We start from the raw sequence: 19,064 nt of genomic DNA on the forward strand, positions 1-19,064 counted from the left end.
AGTTCCACACAGTACTTTCCAACTGTCATTACGCTATAATATTTATAGCTTGTTAAAGCGTAAATGGATTGAAAAAAAAAGCACTCAAAGTATTTAGTCCTAAAACCTGATTCACGAAAAAACTTTTCGGTTATAGAGTCGCACACCGTTTGGATACTTTTTAACATCTTGTCAAGGATTAAAATTAAAAAGTAAAGTTTTTTCATACAGTATGGATAACTTTAGTTTGTTGTATAGTTTTCTTTTTGTTTTACTTTAATATAAACAAATTAAATAAGCAGGATATTTAAAATAAAACTGTTAACATTAAAACTAAAAAATTTTAAAAAGGATGATTTTTTGAATTTAATAAATAGAGATTTTTCGTAAAATAAAGTTGCTTGAAAGTTTATTGACAGATTGAAAAAAAAAATTGATAAAACTTAATATACTTAAAGTTGTTTTTTTTTTGACATTTGTAGTGTGACATTTACAAGTGACATAAATCAAATTTGTAAGCTAAATTATTTTTAAAGATTAACAAAATTTAAGTTATAGTTTTTATTTTGTAAGCTTTAAGTATATTTAAATGTCCTTTGCTGAAAAAAATACTAAGCAAAATTATAACATGCCAAAATATAAAAAACAAAACTTACTGATTTTTTACAATAAGAATGACCGAAATCAATAATCTTAAAATCAATCCCCTCATCTGTTGTTTTCATCATTAAATTTTCAGCTTTTATGTCTAAATGATAAACCCCTTTTTTGTTTAAACGACGAATGACTTCATAGACCTTAAAGTTAAGGTTAAATTGTTTGAAAAGTAACACAAAGCATCACGTAAGTATAAACTATATCAATAAAAATTAAAAAGTTCTAAAACATGTTTTAGCAGAAAAACTTGATAGTACTTCAGTTAAACTAGTGTTGGCTAGAATCACTAATAGTAATGAATATTTAGCATATTTTAAAAGTATAAAACAGATGAAAAGTTGCTAAACTATGTTAAAACTCATAGACATACCTTTTTGAATAGCTTCCTAACAACATCTTCTGTAAACATGACATACTCTTTGATATAGTAAAACATTTCTTTATAATCTTCTTTAATGTATTCCATTACCATGACAAAGTATTCATCATACACATACCAGTCTAAAAGCTTGACTATTTCTAAAAAAAAGTATCAAAACTACTTACTATGTTTAAACTAGATAATTGCTAAAAGTTAAATAATGAACTTACTACAAAAAAAAAACGATCGAGGGATAACATTATGTGCATAAGTTTAAGTTAGTAAAAGTAAACTGTTAAATAGTTTTTATTGAATTTTCTAATAACAAGCTTTGAACATAATCTTGTTAACAAGGATATTTTTTAATAATTATTTTTATCAACTTAATTAATTAGAACATTGTTTTGTAAATACTCTGTACTTTAATATGAACATAAAAACCGACTCACTATCTTTATGCGCTGTTTTCTTAACAGCCTTCATAGCTAATCTGTGTGCTTTAACTTCATTTGGTGTTCCTCTTTCGTACATAGCATCAAACCTACTGTGTTTTATCGCCACTGTTTTGTTCGTGCGTATATTTCTTCCTAAAAATTGTTAAACTATCAATAAAGCTTTTCATGTTTTATTTATACCAACTGATATGTGTTTAAACGAAATTTAACAAGAACTTTATTCACTGACAATCATCTTAAACTAACGTAAGCAATATTTTAAACTAAATAAAAATTAATAACATGTCCAATTAATAATATATTAACTTAGTAATTCATATATAATACAAGAAAACATTTATTTACCTTTAAAAACTACTCCATAGCCACCGGAAGCAATACAACTTTCTATTTCATATTTTTTAAGGAATTTTCTACCAGAGCTGTATTTTTTAATAAGGTTATTGTCACTTATGCTAAACTTATACCCTCTGTAGTTGAAAAAACGAAAAAAACTGTTCTCCATTTTGTTTCTGTTAGTTTTATATTTAATTATTTGTTATTAAGTTAAGTTATTTTTATTAGGTTACTTATATTTTTGCTAAAGCTGGATTTGTGCAGTTAAAATTTAAAGTTAGATCCAAAAAACAGAGGTTTTATAGTTGTAAAACATTATCATCTGTTAGTTATAAAAAGAGACTTTTTAAATTTAAACTAATTTTTTTTTACAGTAAAAACACCAAACTGTATGAGTAGTAAGATTTATAAAAAAATGATTGAAGCCACTCATTAAATTAAAAGTTTTGAAAAAAAATCTTGGTGATTTTTTTTTGTTACTTTTCTGTACTAAATAATATAAAATAAATATAAATTTTAGAAAAATAAGATAAGTTTTTAAAGATTGTTTACAAAAATATAATAACAACTTTACTCAAGCTTTCATTCTATTTTTAGAAGGTTTATTTAATTATTTTCGTGTTATTTTAAAAAGACAAAACTATTTTTCATGCTTTGTATCTAGCTATAATTTCACTGAGTTTTCTGTGGTACTGTATTTGTAAATGAAAAACTTTGATAGCTTTAAAAATTTATTTTTATGTAAACAAATAACAGCTTTTCTTAGTTTTTTTTTGAAGTTTTTATCTTTAAAGTACTATTTTTTGAGTTTAACAACACAAAAATGCATTACATAATATATTTTAATTGCGTCACTTTACAAAAGATCTAAAATCTTCTTAATCTTAAGAACAGTTAATAATACTCACGACTGTATTAAAATCTGTATATTTAAAACAATTTATATACTAAAAGATATATTTAATATTTGTAACATTTTACAAAAAAAACGATACCAAACAAATAGTTTTTGAAAATATTCTAAAGTATTATTGAAATTAAAACTTTAAAAACGTAGTATTTTAAGTTGTAAAGATATTTTACTTAAACGTTTTATCATAAGAACAACTGAAAAAATAATATATGGTTAAACTGTAAGTTAAAAATATCTAAAGCAAGATTTACATTTACTTATTTAAGTAATTAAATACTAAACAGAGTATAAAACTATAGTAAAGTTTGTCATTCAAATATGTTCATTATGGTTCGAAATAATTTGTCGTATTTATTATGTACATGATGTTGTAGATTATAAAAAATACTGTTTTATATGCAATTATATACATTACTTGAGACAATTATACAAAGATCAGAATACAATAACAAATAAGAGCAAAAATTGTTCAAACGTTTTTATACTTTAGTTAATCTATCAATTAAATTTTTTAAGAAGACCAAAATATTTCAAGTTAAAAAAAAGAAATATTTTATTTCGAATCATTATTTATATTGTAAAAACAAAATGTTTTCATGTTGAATAGCTGCCTAACTAAACTACAGCTACTAACTAAATTAAATTTAAAAGTTTATTTTAATTTAGTCTAACTACGAACCTCAGTTAGTATAAGTTACAAAACTTTTTACTCGCGGGCTACATTTACATGCATGCGGGGTGAATCGTGCAGTTTGCCTACCCTTGTATATACATTAACAGCTTCGCGTGTTTAGTAAACACATTTAAGAAAAATGTGTTCGACTAAGACGTATTTTTTGTACCGTTTGTAGAATAAAAAGGTACATTTTCTGATTTAATTTATTTGAATATACTATGCTAATATTTGCTATGAAATCTACATAAAACATGTTTACATTTTACTTGGGTTTGCTGAACACTATTAAAAACCTAAACTTTCAAAAAACATAACATATTATTCTGAAAACTTATTTTTTACGTATTTTCTTAAATAAGTAAGACTAAGTAAAGTTTGTAGAACATATCAAGTATTCTCAAACCTAATTAAAACATATCTAAATAATTTTACCAGAATTACTTTAAATAGTTCATTTAAAACCTTATCATGCTTAAAATTTTAAACCATAAAGTTGATACTAAGGCTAATTTAAGATTTATATTTTACTGTATACCCAAATGTTTTATAAACAAAACAATTAAGGTATTTATCAAATTGTTTATTGAACAAAACCATTGCACATGTTCTCTTCAAATAGTTCAGAATGATCTTGTAAACAGGATATTTTATATCAATCTGGAAAATTCTTTGTTTGATTTAACTTTTTTTTTAATCAACATAAATTCAATCAAATGCGTCAATCTTTATAACATCATAATTTATAAGTTTGATAGCGATCACACTATTTTTTTAATCATTTAGGTGTATAATACACAAACTTTTAAACAAAACTAATAAGTAAAGTTATATCTTTGGAGTATCTCACAAAACATTATGCCTTATGAAGTTCAAAAATTTAATCTTTAGTTTAAAATTTGTGTTAAATTAGTTAAAAAACAAGTCTTTTTTACAGTTTAAAAGAACATTTTTTGTGGAAGTAGTATCAAAAAAATCCTTAGAATACTTCCGTCTAACTTTTAACAACAAAAATTGCTAATTATCTAAAAAGGCGATTTAAACCAATTATTAATACTTTCAATATATTTTTACTTAGTTTTTACTAAAACTTATTACAAATTAGCCCAGTACATTGTGATTAGTACCTTTAATACTCTTAAAATTTTAAAATACCTCATTAGAAAACAATGTGATAAAACTATAAAGCTTCTTTTGACTTTGATATGTCTAGCAGTTGTTCATTTATATTTTTACTACATCTTAACCTTAATGAGTATAGTTTTTACAAACAGAAAATTATAAAACCAACAAACTAGTCAAAGCTTTATTTGTAGCGGCTCTGTTTAAAAAGTAGTTTATTTATATATTATCACATTCGTGTTAAAACTATGTTTATATTGAGTTATTGTCCAGTGCACAATAAACCAATTTCTGTGTAATACAAAATCGTGCTAAACTTTTCAAAAGCTCTTTCACAATGTTTTTGTGTTTTTTCTTACTCAAAAAATAAATTTTTATCAGAGTATGAAGAATTTTTTTTAATCATTAGAAAATTTATAAATTTTTATACATTCAGATATTTATTTATTTAATATTTACTCTTTTTCTTTTTTGAAAAAAAACAAAAACCAAAGTATATGATGATCCAGAAGTTAGTTTTGTTGATCACAATAGATTTACTAAATGTTTAAGTATAACTAACTTATAATAAATTTCAAAATATTCTCTAACAAAAAAAAAATTCAAAATAAAACAAAATAATTTCGACATAAATAATAATCAAGAAATAAGTAATTAGATGATTATAGAACCAAAAACTAATGATAATATATGAAAATAATAATAATAAAGTATTTTATTGATAGGCAGCATAATAGATTTTGCAGTAAATTAAAGATACAAACATGTAGTTTACAAGGTAAAACATTTATCACTAAAATGAAAAAGGAACTTGATTAAATAATAACATTTATAGATCAAAGCAATACGTATATCAAAATGACAGTAAGAGTAAGAAATGCTGTTAAATATATGTTGATTATAAAACATTAATGTTAAGTTCGTGTAATTATAAAATATTTGAAAAAAAAAAAATTAAATGGAACTACATCGACAATGTGAGCTATCTCAACTATCCGACTTCAATATTTCTCGATTATCTGACAGCAGGTAGTACAATTGATCGGTTAATCGGATCTTCTAGTATCTGCACTGGTATCCTTTTATTAGATGGAGACAGCCGATACAGCTGGAAAAAATCATAATATTTATTTATACTTTTCGAATAAAATAATACGTTAATTAAGTTAAATTTAAAGGAATTTTAGAAAACAATAGTCTTTACAATTTTCGAAAAACAAAAATCAAATCAATTGTAGAACTTATTAAAAAAATACTTTTATTCGAAGTATATAATTAAGTTATTAAATTGGCATTAATTTTTTTTTAATATAGAATTATTTAATAAGAATAAAAAGAAATACACTACAATATTTTAAACCAACACTTTATATAGAAACAACATAATCGAAACAAACTATTACTTTTCAAAATACTTTTTTTAAAATAAATTCTTTATAAAACAATATACGTGTGTTTGTTAAATATTCTTATACCGTACTTATCTTATCATACAAAACATTTTTATAAATGAAGCATTATCTTTAATCTCAGTATTTTTGTCAGCTTATTTAAAGTGTAAAACTTTAACTGATTGTCTTAAAAATTTAATAAACCAATAATACAATTACTAGACAAAGTAGTAAGAGTACAAAATATATTTTTAATACTAGAGGTAACTACAATACAAGCAGGGACGTAGCAAGCTCAAAAAAGTTACGAATCTGCAAAAATTAAAACATCTGAAATAACTCGTGATAACGTCCTAGCGGGAACACAGCAATTAAACTACCTCTAATGTTATTGAACTTAATCTGAAAAAAATTCAGTTATGTTAATACATCAAAAATGGAATGTTGAGGTACGAGTGATAACTGTATACAAGGCAATTTAATTTGCTCCACACCCCCTATGACTCTTTATGTCTTGCCACTTGTGTAAACCAAGAAAACATTCATTAAACGGTAGGAATTTTTATAGGTAGTTTTAAATATTGGGTACTTTCAAATGCAGCAAATTTGCAAAAAAAAAGTACCAAATTTTTTGATGACGTCATTAACTTTACTTTGGGTAGTTTTGAAGCTTAAACTTGTAAAAAAAACAAAATTGCTGTCTAAGCCTATGACAATTTCACTTTTTTAATTTTCTAAAATATGTAAATAATCATGATTGAAATAAAACAATAGAACAATACTAAACATTTCCCTATGTTAACAAAATTATAAAATATTTTTTGTTAACATAAAGTTACAATTTTAAATTCAAACACAATTAAAAAAATTATTTTTAAAATTTTTCTTTTATAGTTTATTGATGAATTTAATTCATAAAAAAATTTGAACTAATTTTACATGAGTTATTTACTTTAATAAAAGCTACTTTTTTATAGTTTGAAAAAAAAGTTAATAGGGTGGCCACCAAACCTAAATGGTTATGGGAATCTTGGAATGTTATATAAAATCCTAGAATGACTTGAAATTTTGATCACTTATTTTGTCTAGAAAAGTAAATAAAACTTGATTTTAAAAAAATATATTAAATCTTGAAAAATTGAAAGAAGTTTCAAAAAAACTTTAGGAGCTACCTTGGGTACAGGGAGGGTGTAGATCACTTTTATTACAAGTTGATGTCACTTTATGAAATTTATTCTAAACTACAAGTATCTTTATACAGATTTTTTATACCGAAACAAATTTTTGATATAAAACATTAAAATAGGAGAGTACAGTAGGTTTTACTTGTCATCTTTTACTATTTTTTAAATACTGAAAGGAATACTTCCTTAAAAATTGAGCAGGGTTGCCAAAACACCTGGAATCCAGGAACTTGACAGTTTAAACAAAAACTGGAAAAACCTTGAACTTTTGAAATTAAAATATTTTTGAAATCTAGTGTTTAAAAAAAAATCATCAAAAATTCTGTAATTTTTAAACTATATCTACATGCAAAATAATAAATTTTTTAAAAATATGATAACTTAAAGTCATCAATGGTCTATAAAAGAAAAATTTTCAAAGTCAATAGCTTAATTTGTGGTTAAATTTAAAATTGTAACTTATACAAAAAATATCAAGGTTGAAAATTATATTTCCTTAATTTTGTTAACATAGTGAAATGTTAAGTATTGTTTTATTTCAGATACAATTATTTTTATATTTAGAAAAATAAACAAAGTGAATTTATCATAGGCCTAGATAGCAAATTTATTTTTTTTACAAAGTTTAACTTTAATAATTACCGAAAGTAAAGTTAATGACATCATCGAAATATTGGGTACTTTTTTTTGCAAAATTGAGGCAATTAAAAGTACCCAATACTTAAAACTACCCATAGAAAGTTAAAAAGTCCTACCCTTCATTCAAAATAAGTATAAAAAATCACTATTTAACTCAAAAACACTTATACTGTTTTGAAAATCAAACATTTAATGTAGTCAATAGTAACAACAAGTTATGCAAATTTTTGTAACATAAAATTATATGATTTTGATTTTTGAAGCTACAGCTTCCTTTAGAATCAATTTTGCATTGCAGCTTTTTGACAAAATAAAGCTTTAACGCCCTAAATATTATAATTTGGATGTATTTAATTTGTTCAATCTTTTTACGACACTAAAAATGCTAAAGAGTACATATATGTCAAATTTATCTCTCAGGAGTGCAAAATTAAGCATAAATGAATACTAAAAGCTAAGACAGCAGAGTCTTTTCAAGCTGAAATAAAAGCAAGTTTTTTCGCACATAAGTATACGTTTTTGTAGATTTGCAGAAACTTACCAAGCTACGTCCCTGAATACAAGTAAAATGTTAATCAGTTTACAGGTTTATTATTTTAAATTGCTATGCAACTCTGTTTATTTACTAGCATCCTATGAAAATATTTAATACTAACCGTTTTTATTTTAACAAAACTCATTTTAACACTTTTGTAAAAAAAAATCGTCTATTTTTAAATAAAAATTATATTTTATATCTAGCATAAAATGATTTTTAATAAGTTTTTGTATCAATGTTTATTAACTTAAGCAAAAAAATGTTATTTAAGAAATATGAAATAATTAATTTTACCTGACAACGCTGTTTGTTGCTTGGCAATTTATCTAATGACTTATTTGGTGACGTCATCAATCTGGGTTTTCTCAGCTGGGGACTGGAAATTTTCAACCTTTTTATTTTACCCGGTACTTTTTCAGGTTTCCTAAAAATTGTTTGAATTTATGTACCCATAAATCGTTAGTCTTTAATTTTTAATATATTAAGTTCGAAATTGTTATTTAATTTTGAACGTAAAATATACTACTATTCAAAAATTAGTCTATATAAATCAATATATGTTCATAGAGAATAAAGAATTAACAAAGTTGCAACTTTGTAAAAAAAATGTAAAAAATAGTAATTGTATTGCAAAAGCTACTAACTTATTAAAAATATTTCTTAAGGCTAGAAACAATGTCTTTTATCGATTTTGTATCAAAAATACTAAAAACAATAAAATGATAAGTTACGGAAAGTATAGTTAAAGATCAGTCTCATTTGCATATTCGCTGATTCAGCAAATTTATATAAGCTTTTTTTAATTTTAATTTTTTTACTTATTATCCCTAACCCACCTTACCCAAACATATTAAAAATTGATCAGAAAATTAAGTTTTAATAACTAAAATTAAAGGTAACATTGAAAAAACTTCTTTTTTGATGAATCAGCAAATATGCAAATCAGATTGATCTTTGAGTATTCAAGCAATAAAGTATAACAAAATTAAAAGGAGAAAGACAAATTTTGAACTGGGTCATTTTGTAAAATCTTTTGTTTTTTAAGTTTTACTGTGTAAGAAAAATTCAGATACCGACATTAAGTTATAAAATATAAATTTTATATGTAACAATTTTAATACAACAGTGAAAAAGTTTAAATATTTTTTAAATAATTTTTCTATTCAAAAATAAATATTTAACAATTTACAACAGTTTGAAAGTAGTTAAAGACAGTAAAAATATCAATTGTATAAAAGTTAACTTTATAAATAACCTATTAATAACTTTATGAGTATTAAAATGTGATAAATAAATTAAAGACAACTAAATTTGTACAATAATTTAAATTAAGTTTTAATTAAACTTTCATTTGTAAATGAAATCTTATAATACACATTAAACGTCAAAAGAATTTAAAGTGGTTCATAAGTATTTGAAAGTAGTTTAAACAACTTTGCGGCATTTTTAAATTGTACCGATCCATTCATAAATATATTTATACAATAAAAGTAACTTGGCAAAGATCAGTTTCAAAGCAATTGTTGAACTAAAAATACAAATTTTCTTTATACATTTTGTGTCAAACGTTTTTTAAAGGTACAACTTGAATGTTACATAATCCAAATAAGGTTGATACATTATTTAATAAATTAAAAAAAATAAAAATATTTTTAGCTAAATTTTAGTATTGTAAAATTTTTAAAGTTTATTGCAAAACAAATTAAAGTTTCAAATCAAGCAAACCCACTGTAATAAACCTAAAATCTAAACAACTAAAAATACACAACGCTTTAAGAGATGATAATAAAGCAAGAAACTTTTTATAGACTGAAAAGAACTAAAGTTTTAGTCTTTTTATCCAAAAACTTTATCATATAGAAAGAAGTTTTTAGAAAAATTAAATCTATGTACATAAGTAACCTAACAACTGTTACAAAGAATTTAATCCTGTTGTAATGCTATTGAAAGCAAAATGTTATTCTATACAAAGGATTAGCAGTAATTGTAGGAAATATTAACTTAAATCATTTCAAAAAAGTGTCAAACAAAATAAACTGTTTTCCTTTTAAACACAACAATTCATATTTTCAACTGTATTAGTTACTACTTGAAATAATAATCTGCTTTTTTAGTAATTTTCGTCAAAGAAAGAATTATAATTTTAATACAACAACATTAATGGTTAATATATAAGGATTATTTATTAAATTCGGTGGGAAAATTTGTTTAAATTTTACGTATAAGCTTAAAGCTGTGTAACAACAAATATGCTTTCAAACTGTGAGAAGTTTAAAAAACACTGTAACTTCAACCTCAGAAAATATGTTAACTACAAAATACATTTTAAATTTCAACTTTTTTTTCAATTTAATGAACTTTTCTTTTACAACGAAAAATTATATTTTAAAAATAATAATTCGATTTGTAAAAAGATAAGGTGTAAATATAAAACAAGTATACATGATGACTCAATTTTATTAATTTAATGTGAGCTCAAAGAAAGTAAAAAATAAGCATACATAATATTTTGTGTTATATGGCTCTTATTATAAAAACTTTAAAAAAGTTCACGACAAAAGAGTACTATCAAAATACATATACTAAATGTTTTTATTCTATTATAAATACACAATAATACAACTAACGGAATGTTTTCTTCATAGAAAGTATCTGCGTTATTGAGCCAAAGTTTTTCCATTTGTGAAATTATTCTGTTTTCTTTATTTTTAATTACGGTAACAATTTCTTCTACTTGTTCTTTTGTTTCTGCTGCTGAAATTAATAGGTTTATTTTTATTTTTTATAGCTTTATTTGTTCAGTTACATTTCAATGAAACATATGCAGCAGAATTGTTTAATTTTTTTTAAGTTCAAATATTTGAACCATTTTTTAAATTGTAAAAATATAGGTCAGTAGCTAGTTTTTCATTTAGAAGTAGAAGATTAAAAACTAAAAACAACCTTTTTACTTTTAATTTCTATATAAGAAATTATATTAAGTAATATTTTGTAGATAAAACTAAAAATAAGTTAAAATTTTATGTTATTTAACTCAAAAGTTAAGAACTAAACCTCTTGTAATCATCCTATAATAAATATTTAAAATTTCAAAGTTTTTATAAACATTTAATTATATAATACGCTTGAGCTTTTCAGGAACAAATATAAAAGCATATAGATATTGTTTAAGATTTTAAACTAATTTTAGTCTTACTTAAAATAATTCAACTCTATATGAAGTAATTAATTTTCTAATAGAGACAAACTTGAAAATGAACCTTTTGATTTCAATAAACTTTATAAATTTGGAATAACATTGCTTTTATCCTTGGAAGTTATTGATCATGACTTACAAACAGAAACCATGTAATTTTAATTTGTAAACTACTCAACTGACATTCGAAACACAGATTAATCATGACGTTACACATACAAAAACCGATTAATCAAACTCGATAAACAGACATAAGCACAATGGATTAAACCGATGTTGGGCAAATATTACGGAACTAACAATGAAAACAAAGTTACCACTCCTATTATTTAAATGCAATGAAAAAGTAAACTTCAATGTTAACATGTGATTGTTATGTTGATTTTTAACAATAATGTTATTATTGTTTGTGCGTAAATTATTTTTTATGAATATATTTTGTTTATATAGTTTCTACTAGTTTTTCTTAAGCGATTACTTGATTTAAAAAACTCTAAAATACGCACTAAACACTTGTTTTAATACAGTTATTTTAATTCTGCAAACTTTTTGTTTTTATATTTGTTAAAAAAACACAAAATTTTAGATACTAATATAGTCTAACTAGAAATCTTACAACTAGAACAATTAAAAATATGTTTATAATGAAGCAACAAACGACTTAGTTAACTGAAATTTGTGAATGAAAAACAAGCGTGACCTCTTCACAGATGAAAGCAGTGTGAAAATGACGCACTAATAAATCAAACTTTTGTGAAGTGCCACCCGAACAAGCCGCTAATTGCTAATCAATACCAACAAAGCGTTCGCATTTTTATACGAGACACTTTAAAGTGCTCCAATGAAGGAGCTAATTACGTAAATTCACTTATGTAAACTTGGAAGACTTGCCATTTGTGTTGTAATCATTATCATATTGACCTTTGATTTTTTTGTAATTAAAAAGATTTTTTATTGTTGTAACGTAATATATAAAAATCCGTTATACGACAGTTTAAATTTTAGCTATCCAAATTCTTATAAAAACTTTAAAAGAGCCACATCTCAAAAAGTAACTACTTAATTTTATAAATGTCCATTTACGTCTAATTAATAAGAATACCATGGTAAATTTTATTTTTTTTAAGAAAACTCATAATTACTTAAGTTTAGCAAGTTTCAAAACTTTCTTTAGCCATATCTCAAAAAAAATCCAAGTTTTTATAATGAATTATTGTCCTGTAGGTCTTATTAATAAAAATATGACGTAAAAATTTTATATGTTTTAATGTTTATTAAAATAGATAATTACCAACAACTCAGAATTACTAGAACTTTAATTCTCAAAATTTGAATTGATGAGCACCAATAAAAGTCTAATTTTACATTTATCTAATATAAATCAAACATTGTTAAAAACTGTTACCTGTGGGAACGCTTTCAGATTGTTCTGTGACATTCTCAGACTTCTCATTTCTTTTAGACGCGTTTTCAGAGATTTCAGGATTTTTTGGTGAGTTTTCATTGGCAGGATTATTCTTACTTGTCTTTCTAAAACTTGAAATCGGTCTTGTTCTTTTTGATGTTTTTCTGTGACTGCGATGTTTTCGACTTGTACTCACTCTATCCTTTGGTTGTCTGTAAACGTACATTGGCAATGACATTTTTTATTAGTATCAAAAAACTTAAAATATTTGAAAACAAACGTATTGATAATCATTTTGTACTAAAATAAAACATTATTAATATATACTTAGCTCTGTAAAACTTCACCTGGATGAAAATTTTTAACAATAAAAAGCTAACAAATACAAATTTAATATACTTATGAAGGCTAAAAATATAATTGTTAGTTTTCATTTTTTAAATCAAATATTAGTGTATGTTATTTCTATTTGTACAAAAACATAAAAATTAGAATCAAAAATTATATCATTGTGTGTTTAAAAAACATTGTTTAAAAAAAGAATAATAAGTTGGTGTCTTTGTTGTAGCGTACTAAATAAAAAGATTTTTTTGATTACAATATATGTTTATCAAGAGTTGTAGCATTTTTATTAAAGTTTTAATAATTTTCTAACTGTGTATGCAATCCTTAAAGTGTAGAAAAAATTTAGGTCTACTACCTCTAATGCTTTTTTATACTTTTTCATTAGATCTTTGAATTTAAATATCAAGAATTTATGCAATTGTTTAGGAAACTTTGGGAGTCTCAAATTTATATACTTAGAAAGATTTTTGGTGAACTAATGTTCTTAGAGAATTTTTTTGAACTATTTTCTATGAAAAATTTCCTACAAAACTGTCAACATTTGTGGTAACTAAAAGTTATAATTTTGTAACAAGTAAATTAATATAAAAGTTTTTATAAACAACTTACTTTTGACTACAGAAAGTATTGAGCCCCCTATCACCTAAATATTGCTAAATTTTAATTTACAGGTATTTTATTTGTTTTTGAATTTCTAAGCCACTGCTTTAAAAGAGATAAGTCTACAACCGTTTTAAAAAATATTTAAATGTATAGCGAAACTAATAACTTTTACAAAAAGTAGATAAATAAACAATCTTCTGAGTGATTGATTGTTATGTAATAATTCTTATAAAAAAAAATTATTAAAAGGTTTCATCTTAAGTGCACAGACAATAAATATCAGCCCAGATAAAAGGAAAAACAAACAACAAACAAAATGAATTGTTGTGAAGACAGCTTTTAGATGAGATTACAAGATAAGCTTTTAAGCACTTCATACAACAGCACCTATTTTATTTTCGTTTACAACAACTATTGTAAACATTTTCTTTACCAAGAGTGTTTTACAGTAATTTCATTGTTAAACGGACTACACGTTATTTTCATGAAAAAATTGAGACCAAGTTTACAAAAAATAAAAGTAAACATAAAACTCACTTTATTACAACAATCCAATTTGAACTGTTTAATTTTGCAGTTATAAAGTTGTACTAATAATTTAGCAGTATAAATATACTGAGCAATAAGTATAGTGAATAATTATTTCATTTGTGATAACTACATAACTAGAAATGTATAACATTACTTATTTAATAATGTTTAAAGTATTATTTATAATGTTTTGAAATACCTATACTTTATTAATATTGTTTATTCCGGAATTATTTATATCTAGGATTGCCCTTAAAAGAGACCAATTATTTCTTAGTTAGTACAAAAGTTTAGGTAAATACTAAATACATAAATGAGCTTTTAGCGTTACTTGTTTATTTAAAATTGCAATAATTTAGACCTATTTTACAACTGATCAAAAAAAATACAGGTTGAAATGCTTTTTATTAGTTTTAAGTATAAGATGACATTAAATAAAAGGATTGATTGGACTTTAATAAGCAATTCACTGCTAAATATAACTACATACAATAACTTAAAAGAGTTTTTAATGATTACAAAATAATCCAACAAACATCATTACTGGTTACTTAAAGTTTGCTATTTATCAAGAGTCAGCATTTTTAGAGTAGGTCTACAGATAAAAAAGTAATTTTGGTGGAAATTTGTTCATTTTGAATTTAAATTTTGACAGAGGCTATATTAGTTTAAATAAAAAATCAAATTAGACTTTATAAAGTCTCAAAACTAGCTCAAGCAGCTTGAGTATTTTAAGCAAGTTGCATATTAGATAGTAATTGTAAATTTAAACATATTTTAGCACATAAACTACAAAAACTCACATAAGTATTGACAACCAATAAAATTATTGTAAGGTGAAAGACTTACAATAATTCATTACATTAAAATTAAATACTTTTAATTCAACTTTAAAACAAATTTCTATCAACATTTATTATTTTATTTCAAGTATAGTATAATCACAATAAACTTGAGGCCATAAATCACTTTTTTTGTTTAGTCTTACTTTTTACATAAAAAACTTAGCTAAATTATATATTATATTAATGCTTTTAAAAACTCAAAATAATTTTTAAGGTGTAGTAACCAAAGATTCAGAAATCGAAAGTTCTTTTTTTATATATATTATATTAATGTTTTTAAAAATTCAAAATAATTTTTAAGGTGTAGTAACCAAAGATTAAGAAATCGAAAGTTCTTTTTTATGGAAGGCGCTAACTAAAAAGATAAAAATAAACTATCAAACAAAAATATATCTCATTCAGTTTTTGACCAATGGTTTAAACCTTTCTCAGTCTATTTTTTTATAAATTCTGAACAAACAAATTATACTTTTTTTTTTTAAGAAAAAATAAAGTAAAAGTAAAAAAAAAAAATCTTTTTAAGCTTTGGTCAAAAACTTATTTTTTTACAAATCTTTTTCTGTCAACTTTTTGTATATTAAAAGGAACATTTAGTAAAAGTTCGAAGTAAATTGCTTTAAAACTAAAGAAAGTGAAAAATTTTTAATGAACTTTTGAAAATTCTGAGACAATTGACCTTGATTTTTTTGTTCCATACAGTTGTATAAGACTGTTTTTACAATACATGTTACATCTCAGAAGTCAATTTTTTTCTATAAAAAGTATCTTATGGTATAAACTCTTAACTTTCAAATGTGAGCCAATATTAATTTTTTTTTAAACTTTTGGGCCTTTTTCCCCCCATGGCCTTAACTACAAACACAAAACCTTAAAACAAATCAACTTACACTGCTGATTTGCAAACTTCTTCCCTCACGGCCCTTTCTCCAAGCTGCTTGCAGTGCGCTTCAGCTTTCAAACTTTTGCAGAGCGAGTCACTCGCGGCTGGTACTGACAGAACGTTGCCGTTCGCATCACACAACGCCAACACGACCCGCCTCTTGATTCTGATCGGAATGGAAATGCTGGATGAAGGAGAAATGTCTGAATCAACAGAGTCACTTCTCCTCACATCAGTCTTCTTCTTCGGTTGCAGGGATGTAGGTGATCCTTGTGTTTTCAAGTGGCTCCTTTGAGTGAGGCTGCTTGAAGATGACAAGGAGTATGAGCTGTTTAACCTGAAAAGTAATTGCATGATATAATTGAAAATTTACAAAGCACATGTGCTAGGGTAGGGACAATACTTGATTAAATTATAGAGAAGCATATTAAAGTACCTCAACTATAATTGTAATATTCAAAACATGGAGTTATGTAAAATCATCAAAAAAAATATTAAGATATGAAATATAACTATGTTTACGGTAGTTTATGTTGCTCAGCCGCCCTATTACTTATCACACCTTGTCACTGATAAGTGATTTTAAATTGTTTATTTTTTGTTATTTAGGAGTCCAATAAAAAGTTATAAACATCATACTGAATACCTTAAAACTATTAACATGCTGTGGGTATTTGTAAGTTCATATAGACTTTTTCAAACAATAAAAAATTATAAAAAGATTTATTTAGAGTTAAAACTACAACTGCAAAACAACTGTTATACCTTATTGGCTTAAACGACGACCAGCTTAAACAATCTCTCAACTTATGCTTGTCATCCGTGTTGAATCTGCTGTGAGAAGTTGAGGCTCTCAGGTTGAAGCTCTGTGAAAAGTCACAACTTTCCACTGATTGTCTGCTCTGAACTAACTGGCTTTGGTAGAACATTGTAGTTGAACTTGGTCGCTTGGTTGGGTAGAATTCGCTTGGAGTGTTGCTAAGTTGGTTTCTTTTTGCTGTGAATATTTATATTTCAATAAGAAATATTAGCTCTTAGATAGATAAAATAAGTTATAGAACATGCACGAAATGCTACAAACAATTTACAAACTAAAAACTGTACAACATTACTGTCTCATTTTAACAACAGTCTTGTTATTAGTTCATTTAAGGCCATTAAAAACATTTCTAAACAAATATGTAATTGTATATAAGTTTAAAAAAAGTAACTAAAATGCTTTTTTTTAGATTTTGACTTAGCTATATATTATTTTGTAAAACTTTTAAACTAAGAATATAGCAACATCTTCAAAATACATTAACTTCATAGTTGTACTAACCCATGTAAGACATAAGACGATACTTAAGTACATCTTGGTCATATTTGTAAGACTTTTTCATTGCATTTAAATACTAAATTTGTGATTTCTACAAAATGATAATAGTTACATATAAATCAAACATTCAATAAGTAAACTGTAGTTAAAAAGTAAATATATAATGCTGCATCTTTTTTCTTGATCAGAAGTTCGAAAATTCTTAAAAAACAAAACAACATATGCACTGTTTCATCTGAAATTTAAACATCATTTTAGAAGTTAAAGTTTTTGTTACTTCTAAAAGTCAACTTACATAAAAGTGTAATAACTATCTACAAAGAGGCTCTGATAACTGCTGTACAGTATATTTTTGTAAAGTGGTTGAAACGTGAGATTTTTTTTTTAATTTGCAAACAAATATCATTAATACAACAGGTTTTCCCCAATCCATTTTTATAATCACCCATTAAGAAGTCATTTAAAGTAAATATACTCTACCAACTTATTTCCCCTATCTATTGTACCCTGATATTTCTCACTTTGAGGAACCCTTATTTATATCTTACTTGATTTATTGAAAACTAAGCTAAACTTAGTAAAACAGCAAGCTAAAACAAAAATTCTATGACAAACAAAAATTTTTAAACTACCCCTTTATACCCCTCTACTAGTTATTGCCCCAGACTTACTTAAAACAAGCAAAAAAAGAGATGATATTACCCATTTTTAAAGCTTCAGTTATAAAAAATAAGTAAACTATTGTAGCTTCAACCTTATTCAATAAGTTCTTTTGATTTTGTCAGGTTTTTATTTTAGTTTTTTTTTTACAATTTTGATTTTTTATATGTATTTCAGTATAGTGGTCATTAGAGTGTATCTGTTGCCTCAATCCTTGAGTTTTGGAACAATATTATTTTTCAGGGTTGGGGTATTCATTTAAAAACAATGCAAAATAATTAGCCTTCTAGTTTTTACCACCATTTAGAGCTTTTGATATTTTTCTGAAACAACCTCCATGTAAAATGCATGGGACCTTAAAAATTTGGCCTTTTTATTTGGAAACTTTTCTACATGTTATCAAGAAATAAACACAAAAAAATACATTAAAAGCATTTTGAGACTATTTGAAGAAAATTGTTGAAGGCATTTGTTTTATTTTCTGTAATTTTTTTATAATTTTTTGTTAATTTTAAGAACTTTTAGAAAATCATTAATGCCTCCATAAAACTTTCTTCAAATTTTCTTAAAACCCCTAGAACAATTGTTCAATATAATAGCAACTTGTAGAAATATTCCAACTAATTACTTGAAGGTCCCATACAATTTACATAGGAGTTGTTTCAGAAAAATGTCAAATGTAATGGATGGTGGTAAAAGCTAGGAAGCTAATTTTTTGTTGTCTTTTTTTTTATAGGATTTGCCAGCTGAATTTTTTTATTGTGCTGTAATGCAACGCGTTCCTGATAATTAGTAGTTTTTTGAATATCAACATGAAACTGAACAGCTAATAATTAATCAACAAAATTGCTTAGAAAACAGCTCTGAGTAGTTGAAGCAGTTCACTTTATAAGTAATTAGTATTGGAATTTACTGCTTAATTGGAACACAAGTTGTGTATTTGACTCTTAAGTAATTTAAATTGGAACCCAGCAGTTTGTTTCCAGTTTAAAACAACTGTTTTTGGGAAAAAAAATTCAAATTTCATCTAGGT

General features: G+C 24.6%; 1 protein-coding gene across 2 annotated transcripts; it reads right to left on the reverse strand.

The window, feature by feature from the left end:
- Positions 1-5,126: 5,126 nt before the first annotated feature.
- LOC145843658 (uncharacterized) lies at positions 5,127-17,464 on the reverse strand. 2 transcript variants are annotated; one of them, XM_082950959.1, is made up of 7 exons: positions 17,375-17,464; positions 16,819-17,050; positions 16,061-16,390; positions 12,850-13,061; positions 10,876-10,999; positions 8,543-8,672; positions 5,127-5,604 (listed from the first exon to the last, which is right to left on the reverse strand). In XM_082950959.1, the coding sequence occupies exons 1-7, from the start codon at positions 17,433-17,435 to the stop codon at positions 5,512-5,514; spliced, it is 1,182 nt and encodes a 393-aa protein (XP_082807085.1). In that variant the 5' UTR covers positions 17,436-17,464; the 3' UTR covers positions 5,127-5,511. The 2 variants fall into 2 exon arrangements, with proteins under 2 accessions (XP_082807085.1, XP_082807083.1); XM_082950957.1 differs by having other exon boundaries at positions 10,876-11,002.
- Positions 17,465-19,064: the final 1,600 nt, after the last annotated feature.

The sequence above is a fragment of the Thalia democratica genome, chromosome 1, assembly GCF_965202585.1.
Source record: "Thalia democratica chromosome 1, ktThaDemo2.hap1.1, whole genome shotgun sequence".
In the NCBI taxonomy this organism is placed as follows: Eukaryota; Metazoa; Chordata; class Thaliacea; order Salpida; family Salpidae; genus Thalia; species Thalia democratica.

Excerpts from the sequence above, each read along its gene's own strand:
- LOC145843658 (XM_082950957.1), bottom strand. The coding sequence starts at position 17,435 with ATGAAAAAGTCTTACAAATATGACCAAGATGTACTTAAGTATCGTCTT. Across the intron at positions 17,051-17,374 it reads TCGTCTTATGTCTTACATGG|CAAAAAGAAACCAACTTAGC; the intron begins GTTAGTACAACT and ends AAATATTCACAG. Across the intron at positions 11,003-12,849 it reads ATCTGAAAGCGTTCCCACAG|CAGCAGAAACAAAAGAACAA; the intron begins GTAACAGTTTTT and ends TATTAATTTCAG.